The 12,448-nt window shown below is 39.9% G+C and overlaps 1 protein-coding gene across 2 annotated transcripts; it reads right to left on the bottom strand.

The window, feature by feature from the left end:
- Positions 1-230: 230 nt before the first annotated feature.
- LOC144215260 (protein spire homolog 1-like) lies at positions 231-12,132 on the bottom strand. 2 transcript variants are annotated; one of them, XM_077744108.1, is made up of 18 exons: positions 11,546-12,132; positions 9,728-9,759; positions 7,617-7,883; positions 6,485-6,610; positions 6,189-6,263; positions 5,961-6,125; positions 5,464-5,550; positions 5,262-5,391; positions 4,391-4,432; positions 3,652-3,699; positions 3,451-3,584; positions 3,290-3,383; positions 2,952-3,100; positions 2,353-2,490; positions 2,204-2,274; positions 2,088-2,115; positions 1,737-1,900; positions 231-1,481 (listed from the first exon to the last, which is right to left on the bottom strand). In XM_077744108.1, exons 1-18 carry the CDS (start codon positions 11,949-11,951, stop codon positions 1,220-1,222), a joined length of 2,418 nt encoding a protein of 805 aa, XP_077600234.1. In that variant the 5' UTR covers positions 11,952-12,132; the 3' UTR covers positions 231-1,219. The 2 variants fall into 2 exon arrangements, with proteins under 2 accessions (XP_077600234.1, XP_077600235.1); XM_077744109.1 differs by lacking the exon at positions 4,391-4,432 and having other exon boundaries at positions 11,546-12,130.
- Positions 12,133-12,448: the final 316 nt, after the last annotated feature.

The raw sequence follows: 12,448 nt of genomic DNA, 5'->3' as shown, positions 1-12,448 counted from the left end.
TGCAGAGATTGGTGCAAAATTTGGGAGAAGTACATTGATAAAAATATGGTAAACAAGTTGAGATGAATGGAAAAATATTGCTTTGAAAATAATTAAAAGTACATTCTATTTCTACGCCTAAGGGGAAAAACATTTGGAAGAGAGGATAATTATAAGGTTGATATTTCCTAGAAAAAATGCTTACCATATTTAGGCCAAATGCCCAAACAAATTACTTAAAGCCACACCTGTTAACTCAAATGTTTTATTATTAAACAACAACAGAAGCATGCATAGATTCCAGGTAGCAACCTAAAACTGAAATCAGGTTGAACAGGAACGCAAGCGTCATTTTCGAACATCTGGTTTGGTTTTTAAATGTCACAGAAGGCCATTTAAAGCTTTAAAATATTGTTTGTATTGTGTGATGACCAAAAGAGGAATTCTTTATGGAAAACCGCTGGTGTGAAATAGCAAAATGTAGATATTGATAGAAAAACCAGACATAAATGAGCACGGTAATGTACTTTTGAAAAGATAAAATAGCTTTAGATTTGGAAGAAAAAAACATTCTTGGGCACCTTTTAAAGTATTAAATCCAGGAGCTTTCGGAGCTGTACAGCATATACAACATTCGGAATAGGGATGAATATGAAGCTAGTGAGCCCATTGATTAATCCCATGTATAGTACATACTCAATAATATATACTATGTACAAATAGAAAAATGAAACATTCAGAAATAAACAGCTGTTTGGCACCAGGCACACTTGAAAATGGAGTGTTGGAGGGGGATGAGTCTGAAATTCAGCAGGAAATTAAAAAAAGTAGTTTGCGACAAAATTTGAAACAAAAAGACGTCCAATCATACGTCAATCATCCTCAATGAGTCTTAAACTGTCATTTCCACAACGAGTGGTCAAAGCTTATTATTTCTCATAAAATGTGCAAGGACTCCAATTCTGGGTCAGGAAATTATTATTTAGTGTAGTTGGGCCTAAAAATGCTGGCGAAAGAAGAAGGACGGCGACCTGGGGAGGGGTAGGGGAGGGGGTCCCCACAATCGCTTGTTGTTCCTGAGTGCTACGTGGAAAAACCTGGCTGGGTCGGGATCGGGCGCTATTTACAAGCAATGTTGTCCCTTCCTTCATTCTTCCTCGTTTTGACATTCTTCCAACGTTTCCTGAGCGTGGGACACGGCGGCTTTGGCTAGCGGGAGGAAACCGCCACATAATTGGGCCTAAGCCTCGTGGATGCCGATGCGTGCGGAAGCCCGGAAGTCGACGGACGCCGACGAGCTGCGGTAGAAAGAGCTGCTCTGGCGGTAGAGGCGGGCGCGCTTGCTAGCCACGGACAGGCTACGCTTGCTGGACGAGATGATCTCGGTGATGAATTTCTTACAGTTTACGCAGACTTCCATAGACGCCCAGTCCTCCGTTAGAGCCTTGGGGAGATCCAGGTCGCTGCGGGTGGGATGTGGTGTGTCTTCGTCCTTGTAGAATCTGAGCGAGATGTCAAACAGAAAAAAGGCATTTTAGTACAAAGCATATTAAGTTGTATTCACAGAATGCATTTCACTAGTTGTTAAAAGTCATATTTTTCCATACTTTGGCCCCGCCTGCTGCGACTTATAGTCAGGTGCGACTTGACTTAGCATATTTTCTCGCATATTAGACTCACATGATAGTTATTTGGCCACAGATGGCAGATAACATTTTCTTACAATAATTTTACATGGAAAAATGGCCTTGACTGACTTGGAGACACTTCTGCGTAAACTGCGGCGGTTCTGCGATGACCCAAACGTCTGCTTCCCCGCCGTCTCAGATGAAGCGCCGGCCTTTTCATCTTTACTCAATGTGGCGCTCGGGCCCAAAGAGGAAATGGGCAACGTGGCGTACGGCTTGGAAGGAAGACGCATCTGGATAGAATAAAATAAACAAGAGTATAGTATGTTAGCATAGTATGTTGGTATGTTCGTATATATATTTTGGTGTAAAACTGGACATTCGAAAAAAACATCTAAAACATTTAAAAATACAAGAATTTCATCTGCCAAACTATAACAATAAGTGATTTTCATCTTAAAATAATTTTTCACATCTTACCTTGGTGGAGCATTGCGAGCACACAGGCCTACAAAAAGCAAAAGGTCAAAAGGTCACTTCCCTTCTTTACAGTACTAATTAAAAAACATTAAAAAATGAAACATTTATACTATTACCTCTTACAGAACTGGCACGTGTATGACCAGGTGAAGAAAGAGAACCTCTTTTCCCGGCACGCAAAGCAAAGCTAAAAAAAAACATAAATATCAATATTAAAAAGCACACAAGGACCAAAGAAACCAGTGATGACGTGGCACACTTTTACCTTTCCTTTACTGAGCGCATTATAGACGTCTTTGTATTGCTGAAACTTCTCCAGCTCGGCTTTGACCAGGACCTGCCGGATGTGCATGACTTCTTCTATGGTTAGCGCCAGACACTCCACCGGGAAGCAGAAGTCCTCCTGAAGGAAATAAAAGGTTGTTTTTTTAAAGGTGGACATCTTAAAAGAAAAAAATAGGGGCTAAGGGTGGTTACCTTGTCCATCAACTGCAGCGTGAAAACAGAAAGTAAAACATTCAAACAACCACAATGTAATTGACAGGCAAGATTTCATAAGGCTAGCATAGAAGAATGCTAACTTAGTGGCTAACTTAGTGGCCAACATATATGGCGATAAATGTCAAATGAATTGTGCTTTCAAGGCTGAATTCTCATTTTTACCTTGTTTTATTAAACCATTTCAAAAATGATTATATGTTTATTGCCATCATTGGCAGCCATTGAACTAGAAAAAATGTAAAAGAAGCAAGTGGGTTTATTTTAGCATCTTTTTCAGGTAGCTCAAAATTGTGCTGTAAAAAGTTAACGCCGGAGGCAAAACTAGATGTAAAAAAATATATATATATAAAATACTTGACATACCAGAGACTTTGAGCTCTGCCTGGACGGCACAACGAAGGAACTGACATCAGCGAGCGCCGCTTTCTCAATGGAGTGCCGGCGCAGGGAAGCCCCCGCCTGCCGCTTCTCCGGCAACGGCGTGGCGGACACGGGCAAGAACGCTGGGGGTGCTTCAAAAAAAAATAATAATAATACAAAGATAATTACTTAGAATGCCACAGGCTCTAGATTGCATTGTGTGTTTGTGTTCAAGATAACAGGGGAGTAAACTTATGGATTTTTTTTTTATACTGGATTGTCTGCTCTATTGTGGTGATGCTTTGAATTTGGCGGCTTAGGCTCCTCTTGTTAAAACTCACATTTTTTTCCTTTAGTAGAATCTGGGGAAATGTCCATCAAGGACAACGTGGCACTAGAGCTACTCCTCGTCGTCGTTGTCGTCGTCGTATCCTCCTGCGAGTAACCTTAGTCAACTAAACAGTCCAAATTGACAAATAATAGGATAGCGGCGACTTCTTACATCCGAGCCGGAGCTTTCGAGTTCTGCCAACGTGGGTGCGTGAAGTATTCTCTTCCTCTGACTCATCTGATTGGCCGTGCCGCGCGCTAGCGACTGTGTGCTAGTGGCTAGCTTTCGAGGACAATCGGGGGTGTCTAAAAGGCAACAAAAAAGTGATTTTTATGCGGAATCTGTACATTTTAAGGATATGTTGTTGCATACCTGAAGTCCAACATAAATCGTGAGGAGTACTGAAGCTTTTCCCCGCACCTGTTAAGAGAAATAATTGTTGAAATAGGCACAAAATGGTGGAGTCATATCTTAGGGTTGGTGACTAAAAGGGGAAGGGAGGTGCGCACAAAAAAGTGGAACTCTAGATAGCTTATTTGTTGTCAGGATTGAGGTCGCTGCCGTGATGCGTTCGGGCGAGTCATCTGCCATGGGGAATTTATCCCAGGCGTGTTTGGGGGGTTATGTAAGCGGACATATTCCTCGGCGTGTGTGGATTAGCATGACAGTCAGGCCAATGTAATCTCACTGTTGGGACACAGCGGGGACGGGATATTCGTGCCAGGTGTTAGTGGTGCCATTGACGGAAATTGACATACAATCTGTTCAATTGCTATAGTAGTGGATGAGTTCATTTAAAAACTATTCAAAATTGGTATTAAAAAAATCTTCTGACAAAAATACCAGCCGAATTTCACACTCATCAATCAAACTGTCTTCTGGGGGCTAAATTGTTTTAAAAACATGAAAGTAAAAGCATTTTTTAAGTGATCCTGTGAAGTCAAAAAAATGGTGCGTCATGTGACAAGGGTGTGCCTTAAATACATACTTGGACAGCACAGACAAAACATACAAACAGAGGGTGTGTTGCCTAAAAAAATTTAAAAAAGAAACACGGCTACACAATAGCAGAAGAAGCAGGTGATACGTGGGAAACTTTTTTTTTTTTTACCTGCCGAGTCAAAGCTGTAAGACGTGATAAGAGGACGAATGACTGACACGTTTGATTGCAGAATGGAGGAAAGAGAAGGCCCAAGTCATTACGTAATAAAAAAAGAACACCATAAACACTGTACGCCACTAATGCACTTATTTCCAATCGAATTAGCACAAATAATGCATGAGGGTGCAGTCAATTGGGTTCGCGAGACAAATTCCAGCAGTGACAATTTCCTGTACAACTGGCTTTTCTTCAATTTTGAAATAAAATAAAAAGTTAAGAAGGGGGGTTCATTTTATGAGGTCTAATTTGGTATTGTTGTTTTTGTTAGGAAGATTACTTCCGCTTGATAAAAAGAACAATGAGGTTGAATGAACAGTTTACAAGATTTAGTTTGATATATTTCATAAGGGAGAGTACATGTATATGTAAATATTTAAGATTGTAGCCCATGGCTAATTTCCATCTTTAGTTCCTTGTGTAGGTTGAAGATAAATGATGGATGACACGCACTAGACACACAGACAAACACGTGGCAGAGTTTTAGACAGCATTGTGATCACTATTTTGTTCTTCTAACAGCCCAATTTTAAGATGATTGACATAGACGTACACTTGAGTGTGTTAATTGGTATTGCGTTCCAAGTATTGGACCAGTTAGCTGCTTTGGCTGCATGTGTTCTTTTTGACGGGAACTATACAGTCACCTGTAGAGCCAGCCTTTGTTGACATGTTGGAATTTTTTGTACAAAATCTTGCAGTGGAGGAGGAGCTTAGTGTCGGAAGATTTTGTATACTAAAAGGTAGTATCTGCATCATTTGCTGATACTAACGAATATAAACGACCGCTAATGAAAGAAAATATGATAGTAAATGTCCTTACCCAAACGGGTCCTCCGGGTTACGTCCGGCGAGACGGGCCGGAGCTTCCTTTCTGTCTTGATGCCCTCCAGTAAGCGCTCATGGAGGCTCTGAGGTCGCGGTGGCGTGGGCTTCAGCTTGCGGGCTGACACCTGACAAAAAGAGCGTTTGGTAACATGGCGTCGTGGCAAAAAAGGGATTAAAAAAAAGGAGCGTCCACTCACAGGATTGAGGGGGGGACGCGACCGTATAAACTCAAGGATGACCTCATGGGCGCTTTTCTTAAGCCTTGGGGGGATGTCGCCGTTCACCTGGGTGGGGGGACACATTGAGAATCATGTTGAAAATACTTTTTTCCACGTATTTGTTTGGGAGAGTAAAAAAGAAAATGTTATTCTAACAATTGAGAATATATTGTGGATGAAACTGGTGGTGCTACTCAACAAAGTGCGTTTTTCCCACTAAGAAAAAAAACAAAGCACCAAAGTGGAGAGCAAAGAGCCACTGCACGCGTGCGCGCCACCATTTTGGATCCGAGTAAATGAACATTGAATCTGCCATTTTTGTACAGGTCATGAATCCTAAAATTGGACAACTACAGTCACGTTTAACCCCCAAAATGATATTATTTTATATAGAAAAAATATTTTAAAACATAAATATTTTTTAAAAGTAGCTGTAACATTAAGAATGTTTTTGTGACTAACAAAAAAGTGCTCACCATAACTTTGCGAAGCTTATAACGCTTGGATCGAATATCATCCATGAGCATCTCGTAGGGCGTCAGCTGGTACTCGATGGCCAGCGGGTTGTACTGCCGCTCTTGCACCTTCTTTAATTTGACCCCGTGACGGAGGTCACGCATAACTTGAACCCAGAACCGAGCCTGTCGAGACATTTGTTGAATCAATTCCCTGTAAATGGGAATGTGAGCCTAATTTTTCTTTACCCAATCAGCATTTTGTAACTCGTCCAGATCTCCAACGTGTTGTTGGGGATTCTCGCCTTCCATTTTGCGAAGATTCTGCCAAGATGGAGTCAAAAAAAAAATCAAGTCAACAAGCTAACGCTAATATTACGAGTGTACAACCTGGTTAAGTAACATGCTAATTCCCTGGTATGCGCTATACTGCGGCTACTTATTAGCATCACTTAGCCCTTCAGCTTAGCTCCATAAATTATTGTTGAGAGGTTACTTTTAGGTCAGTTTTCATTGTGTAATTGACACATTTTGTGGCATTTAACCTCTTTAGCACTTTTGATCTTCTCCAAGAAGGTGCAGAGTTCTCTGGACTCGGCGTAGAGGGCACGGCACACCGCCTGGTAGTGGTTCGGGGCGTCCGAGGGGCTCGGAAGATGGGAAGAACATAACTGTAAGGAAGAATTAAAGGCTAATTAACATGAGTGACAATCGCAAAACATGTATAAGAATAAATTCTGGTCCTTTAGTGGGACTTTGCTCCTAACATAAACCCCCACTGATTCAATGGGTTTTTCCCATTCTCTGATTACATCATAATTTAGTTGTTACGCCCGCCTACACCTTCCGATATTCTTAGGTGGCCCTGATAAGGCCCGTCACGCTGTACATTCTGGCCTGAAAAACACATTTCCAGCACAATAAGCCCAGGAAATATTCACGGGATTAGTTGCTCATGTCGCGTAGTGACACACACACACACACACACATTGCATTGACGTGATTCAATTCATTGACGAAAGCTGCACAATCATCGCTTGTGAAACCCAAAACTATTTTCAACTTGTATGAAAGTTTGAATGAAACAATTCCAGTTCCTAATATGGTCATTATTGACTTTTTTTTCCAATTATTCAAAAAACAAGCAACCTCTAAAACCCGTTTATCCGCGGAATGTTGCTTTAACTGTTACGTGTCGTAGATTAAATGTCGCTAAACTGTTTGAAACCACAATCAGAGTAAAAGAACGAATAGTAATTGCATAAATTTGTGTGTTTTTTTTAAAGGAATGCGTCATGCATATTTTTGTATGCAGTAATAATATTTTAAGACATGCATGAAGCAATACTTGATTTGAATCATTTGAACATCCGGTGTCCTTAATGAAGGTTAATGGGTGTTTACAAGATACATTGTTCTTCATTTAATAAGTACCAAAGAACATACTCTAAATATTATAAGGTCAAGGAGCATCATAGGATGACTCATAGGCGTCCAATTGTTCTGACTGGAAAATCCGGTAGCATTTATTCATGTCTGGCATTGATGGTTATAAGTACTATTTTGGTAGTGAATGAATCAATTTGATGTGATCTGTCGAGCTATCGATTATGTTATTATATCTATTTTCTGTAATTTAAAATGTAAAATATTTAGTTTCAATATTGAGAGTTGTACCGTGATCAAGTCGCGGTAGCTCCGAATTTGGCTGACGGCGCCGCCCGAGGCGGTGACGGCCAGATGCTCTTCCTCCTCCTGCTCCTCCTCTTCCTCCTCGGTGGCCTCGTAACCCTCGTCGGGGCATGCGTCGTCGCTCTGTGCCTCCTGCGCGTTGGTCATCATGTCGATGAGGTGCTCCAGTGGCGGGCTCAGCTCGCGTTCCTCATTCTCCTTCAGACCGAAGTCCAGGGCCTTGTAGATCATCACGCCCAGCGAGTCAATCACCTGTAAAAAAAGGTCATCGTCAACATGGATCACGAGCAACAATATCATGTTTATTCATGTTTTATTGATTCTCAAATATATTTTGAAAAACGTACACGCTATAGTAGTAAGTCCATTTCGGGGAAACAACCTGGCAAAAAAAAAAAAAACGTGCCAAACCGGTTTCATCTCATATTTCCATTAACGCTGTAGTGCAGGTGACATTTTGTCCACAGGGAATAAACACAAAACATGCCTTTCTTCTTTGTGGAATAAAATACAATTGACCCATTTACATTCTTTAAAGCTTTTTTTCTTATTCAAATTAAATACCATAGATATTATGACTTTTATCATTTGATAAAAAGCAAGGGGGTTAAAAAAGGTCATCAGGTGACCTGTTAATGTGCAATTTAACGCAACAAAACATTAAACTAGGTTTTTTTTCCTCTTTGGCGAGTGACCGTGATGCGGGGTGAGTCAAGCGCTAACGTGGACGGTGCTAAAAGAATGGCTTGTTTGTGTCTGGCCGGCACGCATGAGCATCTGGGAAGCTGTAGACTGCAGTCGAAACAGCAGCACGGTTTGATGTAAACAATTACAAGCGCATAGCGGGATATAGTTGTCAGCAAAAAACAAAATGAACCAAGTCTGCAGAGCTCAAGTTACACCAACAGAGCTACTAAAGACTTCAGTCAAAATGGATGGGACGGCTAGCGCGCTAAAATAGCATGTCGACTCAAATTTCAATTTTGATTGTCAGAATTCCATGATGACAACAAATGAGCGTTAAAATGTGTCAGTTTACTTTATTATAAAGTTCAATCATCCCAACCCAAAAATTTGGCATATAAATATGGATTTATGGTAATGTAGGGGGCAGGCTAAAATCTGTTTTAATGTTAATTTGGCATTTTTTTTTAAATGGTTGTTGTTACTGGAAAGACAAAACTCACACTAATGGACATGTTGAAGGTCAATCTAAAATGTGAGTAGTAATGTCACAATACAGTGATTTATAAGTGTTATGATGTAAATAAGCAGACTTACCATTGGTCAGTTTAAAAAACAGGGACGTTGACATCATCGTTTTAACTTTGATTAAAGGCCTCTTTAATATCAATGATGTGAAATTGAAATTTGGGGAAGCTAAAACTACAAATAATTGATTGTTTTTAATTAGAAATATTGCAAAAACGAATCAACAAAGATGGTTGCTGCTAATCCTTTTGTCGGCCATTTTGGTAATCATAATACAATATGATTTCTCAACATATTAAGATTCTCCCGCGTATTTAGAACCTAAGAAATAGCAAAATGTGTTACATTTTCAAATCGAGACTGCCATTGAGTTCATATGAAAGGATCTCAAAATGATTTTTGAAGAATTCCAACGATTCTGAAAGCTAATTTCATCAACCAAATTAGATTTGGTGTACTTAACGGCAAAGAGTAAATGTAGTTACAGCTGCTGATTAAAGAAAAACAAACTAAATGGCAGTCACTAGACATGGAAGAACATTTTAGAATGAAAACTAATTCCATGACAAAGAATGAAACTGAATTTTGTTCGCATTACAAGCTAAAATTGAATGTCCTGTTCATACTTCATCCCAAAAATTAGTCAAATTTAGTTGTTTACTAAAAACTACACTAAAATTTATGAAATTGAGTGAGATTTTTTTTTAAATACACTACTATACATTTTAAATACATTTAACCTTACAGCCTAACAATAATATTAATAAAGGGCCATCTTTATGGAATTTGTAAACAAAAAAGGTGAAAAGGCAGCCATAAAAAACATGCCAAACGTAGCTTTGACACAAAATGGCGGCGGTTTATGTACTTTTAGCTTAACTCACCTCTAGTGATGTTGCCGCTGATCCGTATTTATCTGCGAGGGCAAAAAAAGAAGCAATAAAACAACTTTATTATTTGTATTATATATGAATAACAATGAAAGGAAAATCAAATTAGAGTAGATTAAAAAATAAGTTAGATTTCATAAAATGCTAACTATGCTAATTTAAACTAGTATATAATAATACACTGGCACTTGTCATATGTCAAAAGTAATAAGATGTATTTTTTTTTACTCTTTGTGACTATTTTTTGTAAAAAAAAAAGTTTTTAAATGTATTTTAACACTGAAAAACCCATTGGCAAGTTTGTAGTATTTAACAAAGTAGCTTAAAATGGCACTTTAAGTGTCACCAAGTGCTTCAGTTGTAGACATAAACGACCTCACGCCCTATGGAAACTTTGACCCCCACGCCAGCTTCCGTGTCGGCACTTTATGTGAACACGCCATGTGAATTTCGTTCCCGTGAAAGCCAACACGCCGCGCGCTGAGGTCACCAAAAATGGAGACGTTAGAGAAAATAAAAGGGGCGTCCATTAACGAGACGCCAAGAGACACAAGGACCTCTGTGTGGCGTTTGCGCGGGGAGCTTTTAGACTTTTTCCCACAGGAACTCAGACAAACTGAAATGCTTTTAGGGTTTAAATGACAATTTATAAACGGTACAATTTGGGTTTTTGGAGCAATTGGTAAGCAAAATTAGTCTAAATTTCCCATGATTCCCAGATCATTGAAAATAGTAGGCCAACGAGAATGAACAGAACTCAAAATTTTTGTTTTTAAAAATTGGCCCACGTGCCATATGTTTGACAACCCTAGCGTAGCCACCTCGTGGTCAGGTTTGTTGGGTTTGTGGGCAGTGCCAACACAATCAAGTGTGGCAGAGTGACATTCCAACCCCATTAGCAGTTAGCTTGGGAACACTTGTACCAAAAACATGGGTGGCGTTAGAATTGATGAAAAGGAACAAAACAACTGGGTGGATAATAAAATGTCACACTATCTTGGTCATTTTGAACAATTATAAAAGTAAAGGTTGCTAATGAAAGAGTTCCTGACTTCTTAAAACCTATTTGCTTGGAATTTTAGCTCTAATAAAGATAGCAAATTTCATGTTATCAGGTCAAACAGGCTGCACGGGTTGGTATAATTTTCCACAGCTGTCATCTTTAAAGGATCTCTGAAAATTAACCTATTAGCTAACATGCCTTGATCCAAAAGTAGTATGAAAAGTTAAAATTTAAAAATTAACTGTGCTTTTTTTTCTTTGAAGTATTATCTTATTGGCTTTCTTTGATATAAAAAAAAACCTACGATCCAATTTGACATTGAATGCAACCCTCCCAGTCAATATGGTCATCTTTCGCCATTAATGTGAGAGAAACATAAGTCAATGAATGCTACGCTTCTCAGTTGAAATGGCGTTGATGTCTATTAGCATCAGTTGCAGTCAATGAATTGCAACAGAATGTAGGATCCAATTAAGGTTCTTGTGGGGGCCATAATTCAATAGTATTTTCAAAAATGTCAGTGGGCCAATAAAAACGAGCCATAATTTGAATACACTAACTAGCATATTAGCATTAGGACTATTTTTAGCCTGGCTTTTTGCTGCAGACTGTATAACAGGGTGCACCCCCACCGCCCCCCATCACGTGGGACATTGTTTACTGACGCACCTACCTCAATATTTTTATTTTTTCCTTGTTATATTTTTTCATTTCAAATTTCACAATTTCACGTAAAACGTCAAGATATCTCATTAAACGCTGCTTTAATTTCATTCGTCTTATTTTTTGTTTTTGTTTTAAGCTAGTACCTGTGGTGCGTTCAAGGCGCAGCGTGACGGTGCCATCACGGCTAATTCGGACATCCTCGGGTCCCTCGATCCTCCGCGGTGTGTCTCCACCGCAGCCACCGCTGAAACTCTTGGAGCCCTTCCGTCGCGGTCGCTTCGCCGCCAGCGTGCGGCAACATTGATAACACACGGCCCAGGCTTGCTCCTCGTTAATGGGCTGGCTATAGAGAGCCAGAATTTCTGCCAGGGAGACGTCTTTCTTCTGCATCTCTTCCTCCGCCGCCGCCTCCTCGGTGCCGACCGCGTCCATGTTGGCGTCCTGGCCGGCGGAGGAGCTCAAGACGGCGGGGACGTCGCACTGAAAGCTCGGTTTTAAGGATAAGGTTAGGGTTAACAGCACGTCGTCGGGAACCTCTGTCTTGGACATGCCAGGTTGGCGTTATTTCACGAACATAACGACGACGAAGAGAGAAATTCCAATGAATTAAATCGATTTTTTTAGGTTTCCACCCGGAGATGTATGAGAAGGTGTCGCGTCTGTTAACTGGCGAGCAAATGACTGGAGGAGGATGATGAAGTGACTGCGGGTGGGGAGCGGTTTAAGCGCTTCCCCGTGCAGGAACCGGAAATCAATGTTTCATTTCCAAAATAGGAACTATATTTAAAAGAGTTGACATACGCAAATGTCTCCTTATTACTTGGGACCATGCACAAAATCACAGTGTTGAAATATTTTAGTGTAAGGTACATGTTTTCGTCCTGATAAATTGCTTTTATTTTGTACTTTAACCGGATTTAGTCGTCTAACATGTATATATAATCAGAAACTGACAGGGAAATATAATTTGAAATTTGTTCAAAAGAATGCAACACAGAAAGAATAATAACATTTTATAAAGCAAAGTCTTATGTTATAATTTTAAA

Source organism: Stigmatopora nigra, chromosome 21, assembly GCF_051989575.1.
Source record: "Stigmatopora nigra isolate UIUO_SnigA chromosome 21, RoL_Snig_1.1, whole genome shotgun sequence".
NCBI classification, from domain to species: domain Eukaryota; kingdom Metazoa; phylum Chordata; class Actinopteri; order Syngnathiformes; family Syngnathidae; genus Stigmatopora; species Stigmatopora nigra.
This window is presented reverse-complemented; position numbering and strand designations above follow the sequence as displayed.

Coding starts and splice junctions, on each gene's coding strand:
- LOC144215260 (XM_077744108.1), bottom strand. CDS start 11,951: ATGTCCAAGACAGAGGTTCCCGACGACGTGCTGTTAACCCTAACCTTA. Junction 4,433..5,261: donor AACCCGGAGGACCCGTTTGG/GTAAGGACATTT, acceptor CAAACGTGTCAG/TCATTCGTCCTCTTATCACG. Junction 1,482..1,736: donor TTACGCAGAAGTGTCTCCAA/GTCAGTCAAGGC, acceptor CATCTCGCTCAG/ATTCTACAAGGACGAAGACA.